The following is a 13,449-nucleotide window of genomic DNA, read 5'->3' on the forward strand; positions in this document are numbered from 1 at the left end:
TTTCCGCCGGCGTGGGCGTAGGCGCGCAAAGGCACCCTCCGTCGCCCGTTGGCGTTCCGTCCGACGTCACGCCTGCGCAGACGCCTTCCCGGGGGCGGATTGTGAGGCGAGAAAAGGAGCGCGCCTGCGCGGGCCGGAGAAGGAGGGCTGACGATGGCGGCCGCGGGCGGCCTTGAGGCGGCTTTGGCAGCCGCCGCGGGCAACGAGAGCCCGGCCGGCGTGGCGGGGGTGCCGGCGCCCGCGCCCCCGGTGGTGGTGCAGCGCGAGCCGGCCTACAACTGGCAGGCCACGAAGCGGTCGCTGCGGGAGCGCTTCGCTTTCCTCTTCGCCAACGAGCTGCTGAGCGACGTGCGCTTCGTGGTGGGCAAAGGCGGGCCGCGAGCCGGCGGAGGGGCGGCCGGGCCGGGCCAGCAGCGCATCCCGGCCCACCGCTTCGTGCTGGCGGCGGGCAGCGCCGTCTTCGACGCCATGTTCAACGGCGGGATGGCCACCACCTCGGCCGAGATCGAGCTGCCCGACGTGGAGCCCTCCGCCTTCCTGGCCCTGCTCAGGTCCGAGGCTGAGGGGGAGGGGCGCCTTCCAGGCGGGGGGTGGGTGGGGTGGGGGTGGTGCTTAAACGGGAGGGGGCAAGGGGGTCTTCAAAGGGGGTCTTCCAACTTGGGCCTTTTTACGACTTGTGGACTTCAACTCCCAGAATTCCTCAGCCAGGCACGCTGGCTGAGGAATTCTGGGAGTTGAAGTCCACAAGTCGTAAAAAGGCCAAGTTGGAAGACCCCCTGCCTTAGGGCGTAACCTGATGGGGGTGGGGTGGGAGAGGAGCAGATCCTGAGTTTGGGGAGCCCGGGATCCACTGTGGTGCTGCTGGTGAGGATCAAACCACATGCTCTGCTTTTTTGGCAGGTGTGTGTGTGTGAGAGAGAGAGAGTAACGGCTTGGGAGATTTGGGTCTGGGGACTTCAGTAAGATGTGATTTGGCTTTATGGTAGTGGTGATGGGGATAATGGCATACTTTATATAAAGATATATGCTGGTTGTGACCTTAGTAAAGATCTGATTTGGCTTTGTTGGGGGTGGAATAACGGCATGGTTTATATAGAGATATGTGCTGGTTTGTGACCGTAATAAATATTTGACTTGGTTCTTTCGTGTGTTGGGGAGGTATACTGGCCAATGGCTGTAATAGAAATATGGAGACAGAAACTGTGGTGAAGATGCTAGCCTGAAACCAGGGACGGGGTTTTAATCCTGCCTTAAGCATGGAAACTTTCTGGATGACTTTGGGCTAATTAGTCTCCCTCAGCCCAACCCGCCTCATAGGATTGTTGAGGTGGGGAAAATAGGAGGCAAGTGAATTAAGTGCCACTTTGAGTTATGTATAAAAACAATTTGTGGCCAGGAAGAGAGGTAATTTGAATACAAGAGAATATACGTAGCTCAGAATTGGATTGTGATGTTCTTGAGGTTCTCTGTGATTGGATGTCTGTTGCAGATGTTTTATTACCCAGCTAGGTAACATCATCAGTGCTGATTACCTATTGGGAAACAAAATGTATGTAGCAAAGAGAGCACCAAGGACTCCAAAGGGTGAAATAATTAGAAAACCACTGCCTCTTTAAGCCAGAGGTCCCTAACCTTTTGGGGCACCAGGGACTGGTTAGCTGGAGAAAGGTTTGTGGTTTTGTGTGCTGCCTGCATCCAACGGATGGGGCTTTGCTTGTTTGTGCAGACAGACCCATTGCTGGCATGCCATGGCCTGGTACCGGTCCACAAACTAGGGGTTGGGGACCCCTGCTCTAAGTCATCCATTGTGCATTGGGTCATCACTATTCACACACACACAAAAACCACCACCCATTGCTTATTCTTTAAAAGGTGTTTGCCATGATGATAATGTGGATTATGCCTGTTGTCGGGATGAGTTTAAAAGATCCTCTTCAAGGTATACAAAGGGGAGATTTTTGAATGGCTATTTCCATTTGTTGGGCAAAATGCTGTCACATGTGGTTGTGTCCCTTGATGAGATTGTGGGCCCACAGAAAGTAGGCTTGGCTGCTCATTCATTGTTGAATAATGTGGATTATTGGAGATTTTGAAGTAAGAGACCTGGGGGTTTAAGGTGCAAGTCAAAATATTTGAACTTGATAAGGTAGATAAGGGCATTTTGAACTGGACTTCTAGGAATGCAGTATCTCTTGTTGTGTTAGACCTGGAGGCAATCTCTTACTTTTTGAGTTAGGAAAGTGATTGATTGCCTTTTTGCAGATATTAGTGGAAGGTTTGGTTTATATGTGTACTGCAAAATCAGCTTTGCGTTGTCAAATGAAGAGTATAAAGAAGCTACTAAGACAAAGTAGCACGAATAAGCATGTATCAAGTTAGTTTTCTTAAATTTATCTTCCTTGATTTTCTTTCTTTTTTTTTTAGATTTTTATATTCAGATGAAGTTCAGATTGGTCCTGAAACTGTTATGACCACTCTCTATACAGCTAAGAAGTATGCTGTCCCTGCCCTGGAAGCTCATTGTGTGGAATTTCTCACTAAGCACCTTCGGGCAGATAATGCTTTCATGCTGCTTACTCAGGTAACAATCCAAGTGTCTTGTTGGAGAAGTGTGTTTCGTAACTTTTTTTTAACTGAATTCGAACCTCCAGGGCTAGGTGAGTTTCATCTTAGCACGCCAATTATCTCCTTGGGAAATCCTGAATAATGGGTCAGTTAGAAGAGGACCAGTATTGTCCCTTTCAAAACAAAACAAAAAGATAAAAGGAAGGAAATAAAAGATGGAGTTAAGAACTCATGGAAATACAGGCTTTTCTATTTGACATTATGATCATAATTTTGAAATAGGATAAAAACACTTTCTGTCTCCAGGGAAGTTGTGGATCAATTTGAAAATCAAATTTAGCTGCTTCTAGACTTTAAACTGGGCTTGGAGACTAATTATCAAATAATTTCTGGAACAAGATTGAAAGATGATTGCAACTTGTATCCAGTTTTGTTAGACTTGTATATTCCAGAGTTGTCCTTAAGTGTAGTTAAGTACTGGAGAATAGGTTATATTGTTGGTCTTTTATTTCTTACTATGCAGTTCTTTCTTGAATTAAGAACTAAATCTGGGAAGGTTTGGGGAAGGAACGTTTAATTAAAAATTCCTTGCAGCAAACTCCTTGAGTTTCCTTCAATTAAAATAACCATGACTTTTATTATTTAATGTTGAAATGTCACTTGCTGTGGGAGTGAGACGGGCGGTTTCTAAATTTGATAAGTAAAAAAAATGTTTTGTTACCTGTAAGCTGACAATAGCATAATTCTGGACAAATATTTTTGGACAGGCTCGTTTATTTGATGAACCCCAGTTGGCCAGTCTCTGTCTTGACACAATAGACAAAAGTACTATGGATGCAATAAGTGCAGAAGGCTTTACGGATATTGATATAGGTAAGTAGCTCCTAAACGTGAATGTGTTTACATTAGACTGGCAGTTTGTGGCCATCCAGATGGTGTTGGCGTTCAGTTCCCATCAGTCCTGATCACTGACTGGAATCAGAATCCCACAAGTATCTGAAGGGCACCAGATTCCGTGTTCCTTAAAAAAGAGCAGTTTTCACATATACCTCCCCTTAATAAAGAGATTTGCTAAGACGTTGCCTCTTGGCTTAGCAGGTTTTGTTTGCTGATCAGGCTTTGCAGCATTATCCTGTGCTGATTTTACAGTGCGTTTATCTGACTTTTATGTTTAAAGATTCTGTGTGAATTACTACTAGATGAATTTTTCAGTAAGGTGTGAATGGATTACAGCAGCAGTATCAAACTAATTAAGTGCAGGGCGATTACTTTGATAATTAGAAGTAGTTTTATGCAGCGGCAGTTCTGATTCATTCTTCAGTATGTAGAAGCGGTTCACCAGTAGAAAATGATTCATGCGTTGTTTTCATCAGAGAAGAAGCAGCTGTCCAAAACTAGTTTAGCTGGAATGCGGCCCGAAGTCAGACTTGCATGTCCTGCGGGAGTATTTGATCTGTGCAGAAGTGTGCAATAAACTTAAATCTTCTTCTTCAGACACGTTGTGTGCGGTACTGGAAAGAGACACGCTCAGTATTCGAGAGAGTCGGCTCTTTGGGGCCGTTGTGCGTTGGGCCGAAGCTGAATGTCAGAGGCAGCAGTTACCAGTCACATCTGTCAATAAGCAGAAAGTACTTGGCAAAGCTCTCTCCTTAATCCGTTTTCCACTCATGACAATTGAAGAGTTTGCAGCAGGTAACTTTCTGATTAGCTTTGTCGTTGTAAAACTTACACCAAGGTTAAATAGAAAAGGGGCTGCTACAGGGGCAGAGCGGGCCAGGTTGTTCACCAGAGCACCAGAGGGAAGGACGAGAAACAATGGTTGGAAACTGATCAAAGAGAGAAGCAACCTGGAACTAAGGAGAAACTTCCTGACAGGACAATCAAACCAGTGGAACAGCTTGCCACCAGAAATTGTGGGTGCTCCATCACTGGAGATTTTTAAGAGGAGACTGGACATTCACCTGTCTTGAGACGGTGTAGGTTCTCTTGCTTGAGCAGGGGGCTGGACTAGAAGACCTCCAAGGTCCCTTCCAGCTCTATTCTATTCAAAAACCTGTTAACGCTTCTATCTTGTGCATTCTTACTGGAAAGGACCTGTTTTATCTCTTATTTCTCAGGCAGTGTATTCACCAATACATTTAAATACATTTAAAAAGCAAGGCAAAAGTGCACCATGTTTTGACTCCTCAAACTGTTCAGAAGTCTAGCAATTTTGTGACAACGGTGCAGTGAAATCCCAAATAAGCATGGGACCTTATTCAGAGATGAACATATTCAGCATCCTTTGGGTAGGGTTCCACTTGTAGCACTTAGTGATGCCACATGGGAAGAGTTGGCCACATACCAAAAATAAACCCGATGATTTCACATAAAATGTTAACGTTCATTTGAAATGTTTGCCCCACTAAGAACAGTGATTTGTGTATGACCATATTTATTTGATCTTGTGTGGTGTTCTAAAACCATATACCGTATATACTTGAGTATAAGCCGACTCGAGTATAAGCCGAGACCCCCAATTTCACCCCCAAAAACTGGAAAAAGTTGGTGACTTGAGTATAAGCCGATCCGCCGTTCTGCAAGCCTCCGCCGCCGGCTGCTTCGTTCCGCAGCGGAAAGAAGCAGGCAGGCTGCTTCGTTCCGCAGTGGAAAGAAGCAGCCTGCTTCGTTCAGGCTGCTTCGTTCCACAGCGGAAAGAAGCAGGCAGGCAGGGGGCGGAGGAACGGAGACCCGGCGACGTTTGGGGAGGTTTGGGCGCCTCTCCAAATATCCCCAAACGTCGCCGGGTCTCCGTTCCTCTGTGCCCTGCCTGCCTGCTTCTTTCCACAGCAGAAAGAAGCAGGGAGGCAGGGGGCGGAGGAACGGAGACCCGGCGACGTTTGGGGAGGTTTGGGCGCCTCTCCAAATATCCCCAAACGTCGCCGGGTCTCCGTTCCTCTGTGCCCTGCCTGCCTGCTTCTTTCCACAGCAGAAAGAAGCAGGGAGGCAGGGGGCGGAGGAACGGAGACCCGGCGACGTTTGGGGATATTTGGAGAGGCGCCCAAACCTCCCCAAACGTCGCCGGGTCTCCGTTCCTCCGCCCCCTGCCTCCCTGCTTCTTTCTGCTGTGGAAAGAAGCAGGCAGGCAGGGCACAGAGGAACGGAGACCCGGCGACGTTTGGGGATATTTGGAGAGGCGCCCAAACCTCCCCAAACGTCGCCGGGTCTCCGTTCCTCCGCCCCCTGCCTGCCTGCTTCTTTCTGCTGTGGAAAGAAGCAGGCAGGCAGGGCACAGAGGAACGGAGACCCGGCGACGTTTGGGGATATTTGGAGAGGCGCCCAAACCTCCCCAAACGTCGCCGGGTCTCCGTTCCTCCGCCCCCTGCCTCCCTGCTTCTTTCTGCTGTGGAAAGAAGCAGGCAGGCAGGGCACAGAGGAACGGAGACCCGGCGACGTTTGGGGATATTTGGAGAGGCGCCCAAACCTCCCCAAACGTCGCCGGGTCTCCGTTCCTCCGCCCCCTGCCTGCCTGCTTCTTTCCGCTGTGGAAAGAAGCAGGCAGGCAGGGCACAGAGGAACGGAGACCCGGCGACGTTTGGGGATATTTGGAGAGGCGCCCAAACCTCCCCAAACGTCGCCGGGTCTCCGTTCCTCCGCCCCCTGCCTGCCTGCTTCTTTCCGCTGTGGAAAGAAGCAGGCAGGCAGGGCACAGAGGAACGGAGACCCGGCGACGTTTGGGGATATTTGGAGAGGCGCCCAAACCTCCCCAAACGTCGCCGGGTCTCCGTTCCTCCGCCCCCTGCCTGCCTGCTTCTTTCCGCTGTGGAAAGAAGCAGGCAGGCAGGGCGCAGAGGAACGGAGACCCGGCTTCGTTTGGGGACTTTTGGGGAGGTGCGCGCGCACCTCCCCAAACCTCCCCAAACTTCGGCAGGTCTCCGGACGGCGGTGGCTTGGGAGAGGTGAGCGCGATCCCGGAAGCTCCAAAGCCTCGGCCGCGCACAAGTCCTCAGTAAGTTTTTTTGTTGACTGGAGTATAAGCCGAAGTGGAATTTTTCAGCCCAAAAAGTGGGCTGAAAAATTCGGCTTATACTCAAGTATATACGGTAATTGTGCATATGTCGAACATTGTGGCCGTATACAACTCTGCTTTGCATTTGACATTCTAACTTGATATGTTTTGCTTTAAATCATACAAATCTAAATCTATATATTTGGGCCCATTTAATTTCCTTGATTGCCCACAGAGTGGGGCTTGTTGTACATGTTGAAAAAAGACTGCATTATACAAAGTGGCTGGGCCATTTTTAAAAATCTTTTAATTCTTGCTGGTGGAAAACTTGGAAACATGTACATTTAATTAATGGGACAATGGGAAAAAATTAATTGCTGTTTAATTAATAGCTTTTAACCCTCGTGTATGAATTCTGTTAGGTTAGCTTTTTGTGAATAACCAGCCTATTACTTAGATAGTATTTAGGCAAGGCACTACTTTACATATATGTACATATTCCTTACAGTTTTAGAAAACTTCAGAGCTTATGTTGTCAGGCAGCGTAAACCACAAACTGTCTGAATACCAGCCTCTTTTTTTCTTGTCAGATTTCCTAGAAAGATTGTATGTTTTTTTTTCCTCTTGCAAGGCCAGATACTGCTGTTAACAGCTATAATCTAGGAGCGGAATAAATGTATAAAAAGACTTACCTCTGTAAGATGTTCAGCTCAGTTGCACTCCTTCCTTTTTTTTCCCCCCGAGGTCCTGCTCAGTCTGGAATTTTGTCGGACCGGGAAGTAGTCAATCTCTTTCTGCATTTTACTGTCAACCCTAAACCTAGAGTTGACTATATTGACCGACCAAGATGCTGCCTTAGAGGGAAGGAATGCAGCATAAACAGATTCCAACAAGTGGAGAGTCGCTGGGGTTACAGTGGAACAAGTGACCGGATCAGGTAAGGGTCCTGTGTTTTCAGGAATATGACAACCATAGTGCTTTGACTGGAGACGTTTCCAAAATATTACACAGCAAGAAAAGTAGTGTCTAGCCAGAAAGCAAATATATTAATTTTCTCTCTTACAATTGATGGATCCTGTGATGGCCCACTATAAATACGTTTAATAAAAGCAATAAAATATCGTTCAGAGTAGCACTTAAAAAGACTACATACCTATCAAACAGCAGAGGACCAGTAAAATAAGGTGAGTGTGCAGACTGGAGAAGCTTTGAATTTAGCAAAAAAACCTTTTAACCTTCATCTATGATGCACCAAAGGAGGAAGCATGTCAGAAAGATGTTTTGTTTTGTTTTGTTTGGCAGAAATCAGAAGTCTTAAGAATGAAGGGTAGGCCAGTCTATCTAAAGAATTGGCATTGGATGAGTCTTTAGCTGCCCTGTGTTGGGCTGTGGAATGGAGGGATTCTCTCTTGACTCATAATAAGATTGGCAAAACTTCCCCTGGAAAATAGTAGTCTGGTTGATAAATGTGTCCATACATTTGCAACTGAAATGAGCTATTGGCAAATAGTAATAATAAAAAAGGTCTAGTTTGGTGAAATGGCAGGTTCAGGTAATAGTCTGTTTCTCTCTCTCTCTCTTAAGGTTCACAGTTAATAGAAGAATTTCAATTGTGGGATTTGGATTATATGGTTCAATTCACGGTCCCACTGATTATCAAGTTAATATACAGGTACACTTGTTTTTCAAGTTTATAATAAGTGACTTGTTGAACTGAAATCAGGGATATTCTACTAATGTGAAATCCTTGGTGCTCTCTGAGCTTGGCTGTTTGCTTGCAGACATTTCATTACCTAGCTAGGTAGCACGATCAGTGCATTAATATTCTATCAATGTTAGGATGGCTTGCTTTAATTTAAGAGGAAACGGGGAAAAGATCTCTGTTTCAAATGTTGTTACACAATTATTTTAGTATGAGATAAATGGAAATATTAGTATTACTTTTAAAAAGTAGGCGGGTGTTCCAAAAATGCATTTTGTAAGCATGGAGGTATACAAATGCTTCATTGTCACAGTTCTATCCCTGAATGAGCTATTCAGTATTCAGTATTGGAAGGATCTGACTTCAAAACAGATTCATTTTTGACATTTTCCATGCTTTAATCAAAGAATTCACATACAATGCTTTACAACCTAATTGAGTACATTTAAATTCATGGATGATTTAAAATTCAACTGTGCCATCTGGAGATGAACCTCTTTCAGAATCATAGCTTCTTTAAGTGTAAATGATCAACTTGTAGTTGCTTTCCAGCCAAGGAATAAGGGTGTTGAATATTTTGGTTTTCATTTCGGTCTGTGATAGAAATAAAGTTGTTTGCTTAAATTAATTAGTGCATTATGCCCATAATTATGGGGAAGTTAACAGGTTTCAAAATCTCTTATTAGAAGCAATATGCCATTCTATTTTAATTAAATCACACCTCACATTCACTTGAGAATATGTCACCCAGGATGATGCAAATAACATGATACACATTTGAGTTGTTTTAATCTACCACTGTGTATGAAATAGCATGCAAAGAATTGAATCAGCAGCTGCCATTAAAAGCAATCAGAATGAAGAGAATTCTGTCCTGTGTATAGTGTCTCCTTGGTTGCTGTTTGGGGTGGAGATAGCTAGAGAATTTCTAAAGTGGTTAGTAAACATTAGGAGCTGTGCCCAGAAATAGTAAACGGTTGGCATAAAGGCAGGAGTGAGGGTGGTGTTTAATATTCCTTCTATTCAACATCTGTATTTTTCTGTTTTATTTTTTTGGCAACAGTACAAAACTAGCGTGCTATTACTTGAAATCAGCCAAGGTGTTGCCAAATCAAGAGCTGATATCATTCTTCCAATATTGGTTAGGAGCAGATGTCCCCACCAATTTATTCCTTGATGCCTGCTTAGCTGCCTGCCTTTTTAAAATGTTATTGGTAAAAGTGAAACTTACACGTTACAAATTATTAGCTTCAAGTGATAATATTTACTTTTGTAGAATGCTACTGCGAATCCATAAGGCTCCAGAGGCAGGTCAGATGAACCCATTCGTTCTCAAGAATTAGGAGTGCCTGCTTTGTAAGCAAGCGCATTAATTGCAAATTCCAATTAAAGGTCCAATTTCACCATTGTTGACTTGTGAAAAGCTTTGTTTGTTAGAGCCTCAGGCTAAGGTTTGGATCTGGAACTGGACAAGATAAACAGATTTCAATAGCAGCGTTCTGGCTGTGCTTTGCTTAAGATTAGAAAATAATGTTCTTGCAAGAAAAAAAAATCTTCCATCACTTTCTTCCTACAGATAATTGAATATGAGAAAAATCAGACGCTAGGACAAAATGACACTGGATTTAGCTGTGATGGAACGGCCAGCACCTTCAGAGTTATGTTCAAAGAACCAATAGAGATTTTGCCGACCGTGTGTTATACTGCTTGTGCAACCTTGAAAGTAAGACACTTTTTGAAATTGTGGAAACGGGAACTATAAAGCAATGAACAAGTGATACGAAGATGCAAGGCGTCTTCGACTTACAACAGTTCATTTAGTGACCGAAGTTACAATGGCACTGAAATGGCATTTGGATTGTTTGACCGTTTTTCACGCTTGCGGCCGTTGCGGCATCCCCCCCCCCCGGTCACGTGATCAAAATTCAGAGGCTTGGCAAGTGACTTTATTTATAACGGTTGCAGTGTCCCAGGGTAACGCGATTACCTTTTGTGACCTTTTGACAAGGGGGAAGCCTGATTCGTTTAATGACCATGTTCCTAACTTAACTGCAGTGATTCATTTAACAACTGTGTCCAGAAAGATCATTGAACAGGGCAAAGCTCACTGTCTCACTTAGCAGCAGAAATTTTGGGCTCAGTTGTGTGCTCAGTATGAGGATTACCTGTATATTTCTAATAATAATAATAATAACAACAATCCAGGAAATGCTTCTTTAAAACCAAGTTCTGGTTGCTATAGCAGATGTCCTGCAAAATCATAATGCTTTGCTTTGAATTTCTCATAGCCTAGTGAAGTTTACATATTCCCAGGTATGAAAGGAAAACATAGAAGAATAGAATAGAATAGAATAGAATAGAATAGAATAGAATAGAATAGAATAGAATAGAATAGAATAGAATAGAATAGGGCCTTGGAGGTCTTCTAGTCCAGCCCCCTGTTCAAGCAGGAGAACCTATACCATCTCAGACAGGTGACTCTCTTCTTAAAAATCTCCAGTGATGGGAGTGCCCACGATTTCTGAAGGGAAGCTGTTCCACTGGTTGATTGTCCTCACTGTCAGGAATTTTCTCCTTAATTCCAGGTTGCTTCTCTCCTAGATCAGTTTCCAACCACTGTTTCTCGTCCTTCCCTCTAGTGAACAACCTTGCCCCCTCTGCCTTGTGGCAGCCCCTCAGATACTGGAACACTGCTATCATGTCTCCCCTATTTCTTCTTTTCTTTAGACTAGCCAAACCCAAGTTCCGCAGCCGTTCTTTGTATGTTTTAGCCTCCAGGCCTTTGATCATCTTAATTGCTCTTCTCTGAATTTTTTTTCCAAATTCTCAACATCTTTTTTTGTGATACGGTGACCAAAATTGGCTGCAGTATTCCAGTTGTGGTCTCCATAAAGCGGTAATAGTCCTTCGCATGATCTTGATTCTATGGAGCCAGAATAATGAAGTTTAATGAAGAGAAGGGTGAGGGGTGACATGATAGCAGTGTTCCAATATCTCAGGGGCTACCACAAAGAAGAGGGAGTCAAGCTATTCTCCAAAGCACCTGAAAGCAGGACAAGAAGCAACGGATGGAAACTAGTCAAGGAGAGAAGCAACCTAGAACTAAGGAGAAACTTCCTGACAGTTAGAACAATTAACCAGTGGAACAACCTGCCTCCAGAGGTGGTGAATGCTCCAACACTGGAGGTTTTTAAGAAGAGACTGTACAGCCATTTGCCTGAAATGGTATAAGGTTTCCTGCCTGAGCAGGGGGTTGGACTAGATGACCTCCAAGGTCCCTTCCAACTTTATTATTATTATATTATATTAATAATGAATTTCTGTTTCTGCTTAGGGCCCTGATTCTCATTACGGCACCAAAGGTTTGAAGAAAGTGATCCACGAATCTCCAACTTCAAGCAAAACCTGCTTTTTCTTTTTTAGCTCACCGGGTAACAACAATGGAACGTCAATAGAAGATGGACAAATACCAGAAATTATATTTTATACGTAACTTCAGAAACATGAGATGGAGCAAAAAAAAAAAAAAAGAGAGAGAGATTTGCTTTGAACACAAACAGAAGGGAAACATGAAATACTGTGAAATTTTGTAAATACATAATCTCAGATGTGTTATAAAACTGAAATATTGTACATGGAGGGTATCAAGCACTAGCATTCTATACCTACAATGATGATACACAGCCAGACTTTCTTGAACTAAAAAAAAAACTTACCTGTACATAAATACTTAACATGATCATTTAAAATGTGCTAACCATAATCTGAAAGCTGGGAAAGAGCATTTTTCCCCCCTGCAATTGCGGCAGATAACATATCTGTGGGTATTGTGATTGTGCTCCTGTACAGTGCAACACATTGAACTGAATTGTCATTCTTAAAACTAACCATGAATTAGAGTTAAGGGTGATACAAATTCATCTGTAATAGTACTGAATACATGTATATAAACTTAACTAGTTTTGTTGTGTCCTGGAAAAAATGTTACCCAGAAGTCAGTTGTATGAAGCTATTCTTTAACTATAAAGTGAAGTGTGGATGAAATGAAGTATCTTTTTGAATACTTACAGAGATCTTGAATATTTTTGGTTTGTAAGGAAACAGTCTTTAGTGTGGTAAATGGAAGTTTTTCACAGCATGCAGAAAGCAGTTTTTAAGGAAATTGGGCAAATTTCAGAGAACTACGTATTAATATTGGATACTCAAACCTTGGTTTTCTCAAATGGCAAATTGTTGGAGGAGATGGATGATAATGTAATTTATGCATGCCTACTCAGAATTAAATTTCAGTAAGACCTCTCTTGGGGTACTAGAGGATTGTTTCCTGCTAATTGGCATAATTATGGCTCAAATTTTGCTTTAAACCTCTTACCAGTTCATGCAGTCTTAAACCCTTAAGTCTCAATTTCTGTCTGAAAAATATTACAGAATAAAGTTAATTTTGCTGAGGGTTTTCTGCCAGATGGCATGTAAAGTTATTTGAAAATTCTGAAAAATACTTGGAAGAGGTGAAATTGAAAAGCACATTTGCTATAATAGATGATGCTTGGAGTCAAATGCAAACCCTCATCCCTAATCACTGATGAAGTTACCTAGTTAGGGTAGTGAAACGTCTGCAAGAAAACAAGCAAACTCAGAGAGCACCAAAGATCCTTAATGCTATCAATTTGGGTTCTAACCATCTTGTAGAAGCTTTTGGCTATGATTGCAGTGATCTTAATCCCGCCTGTAGTAATATAATCTTGGTTTCTGATTCTAGATCTGTTTATGTGGCAAGTGATGTAACTAGATTCAGAAGCACAAAAATATACCACTGAAAAAACAATAAAAATAAGATAGAATCAATAACCTAAGCCCCAGGATACCTATGGATGTATTGAAATTCCAGCTGCAGACTTCCCCAAATACAAAGCATGTAAAGCAACAATGGTGCCTTACACAATGTGTGTTGGATTAAATCTTTCATTGGCTAGGAATGATAGGCATTGTGGTCTTAACACAAAGGGACATTCTTGCGGAAGGCTACTTAAAACATGAATAATTGAATGGGCAAATCTTCAGTGGAAAAGATCAACGATTATTTAAGGAGAGTGAAGGGCTACACTTTCTTTTTTGATAAGTTGGGAATACCCTCACCCAATGCTCTTGAGCAGGGGTCTTCAAACTTGGCCCTTTTATGACTTGTGGACTTCAA

General features: G+C 43.4%; 1 protein-coding gene across 1 annotated transcript; it reads left to right on the top strand.

The window, feature by feature from the left end:
• Positions 1–140: 140 nt before the first annotated feature.
• Positions 141–12,708, top strand: BTBD1 (BTB domain containing 1). Its single transcript, XM_081337180.1, has 8 exons — positions 141–551; positions 2,425–2,581; positions 3,333–3,438; positions 4,060–4,257; positions 7,298–7,490; positions 8,138–8,225; positions 9,832–9,978; positions 11,590–12,708. Exons 1-8 carry the CDS (start codon positions 154–156, stop codon positions 11,746–11,748), a joined length of 1,446 nt encoding a protein of 481 aa, XP_081193306.1. The 5' UTR covers positions 141–153; the 3' UTR covers positions 11,749–12,708.
• The last annotated feature ends 741 nt before the right edge of the window (positions 12,709–13,449 follow it).

This window comes from Vipera berus (assembly GCF_964194415.1).
Source record: "Vipera berus genome assembly, chromosome: 12".
In the NCBI taxonomy this organism is placed as follows: domain Eukaryota; kingdom Metazoa; phylum Chordata; class Lepidosauria; order Squamata; family Viperidae; genus Vipera; species Vipera berus.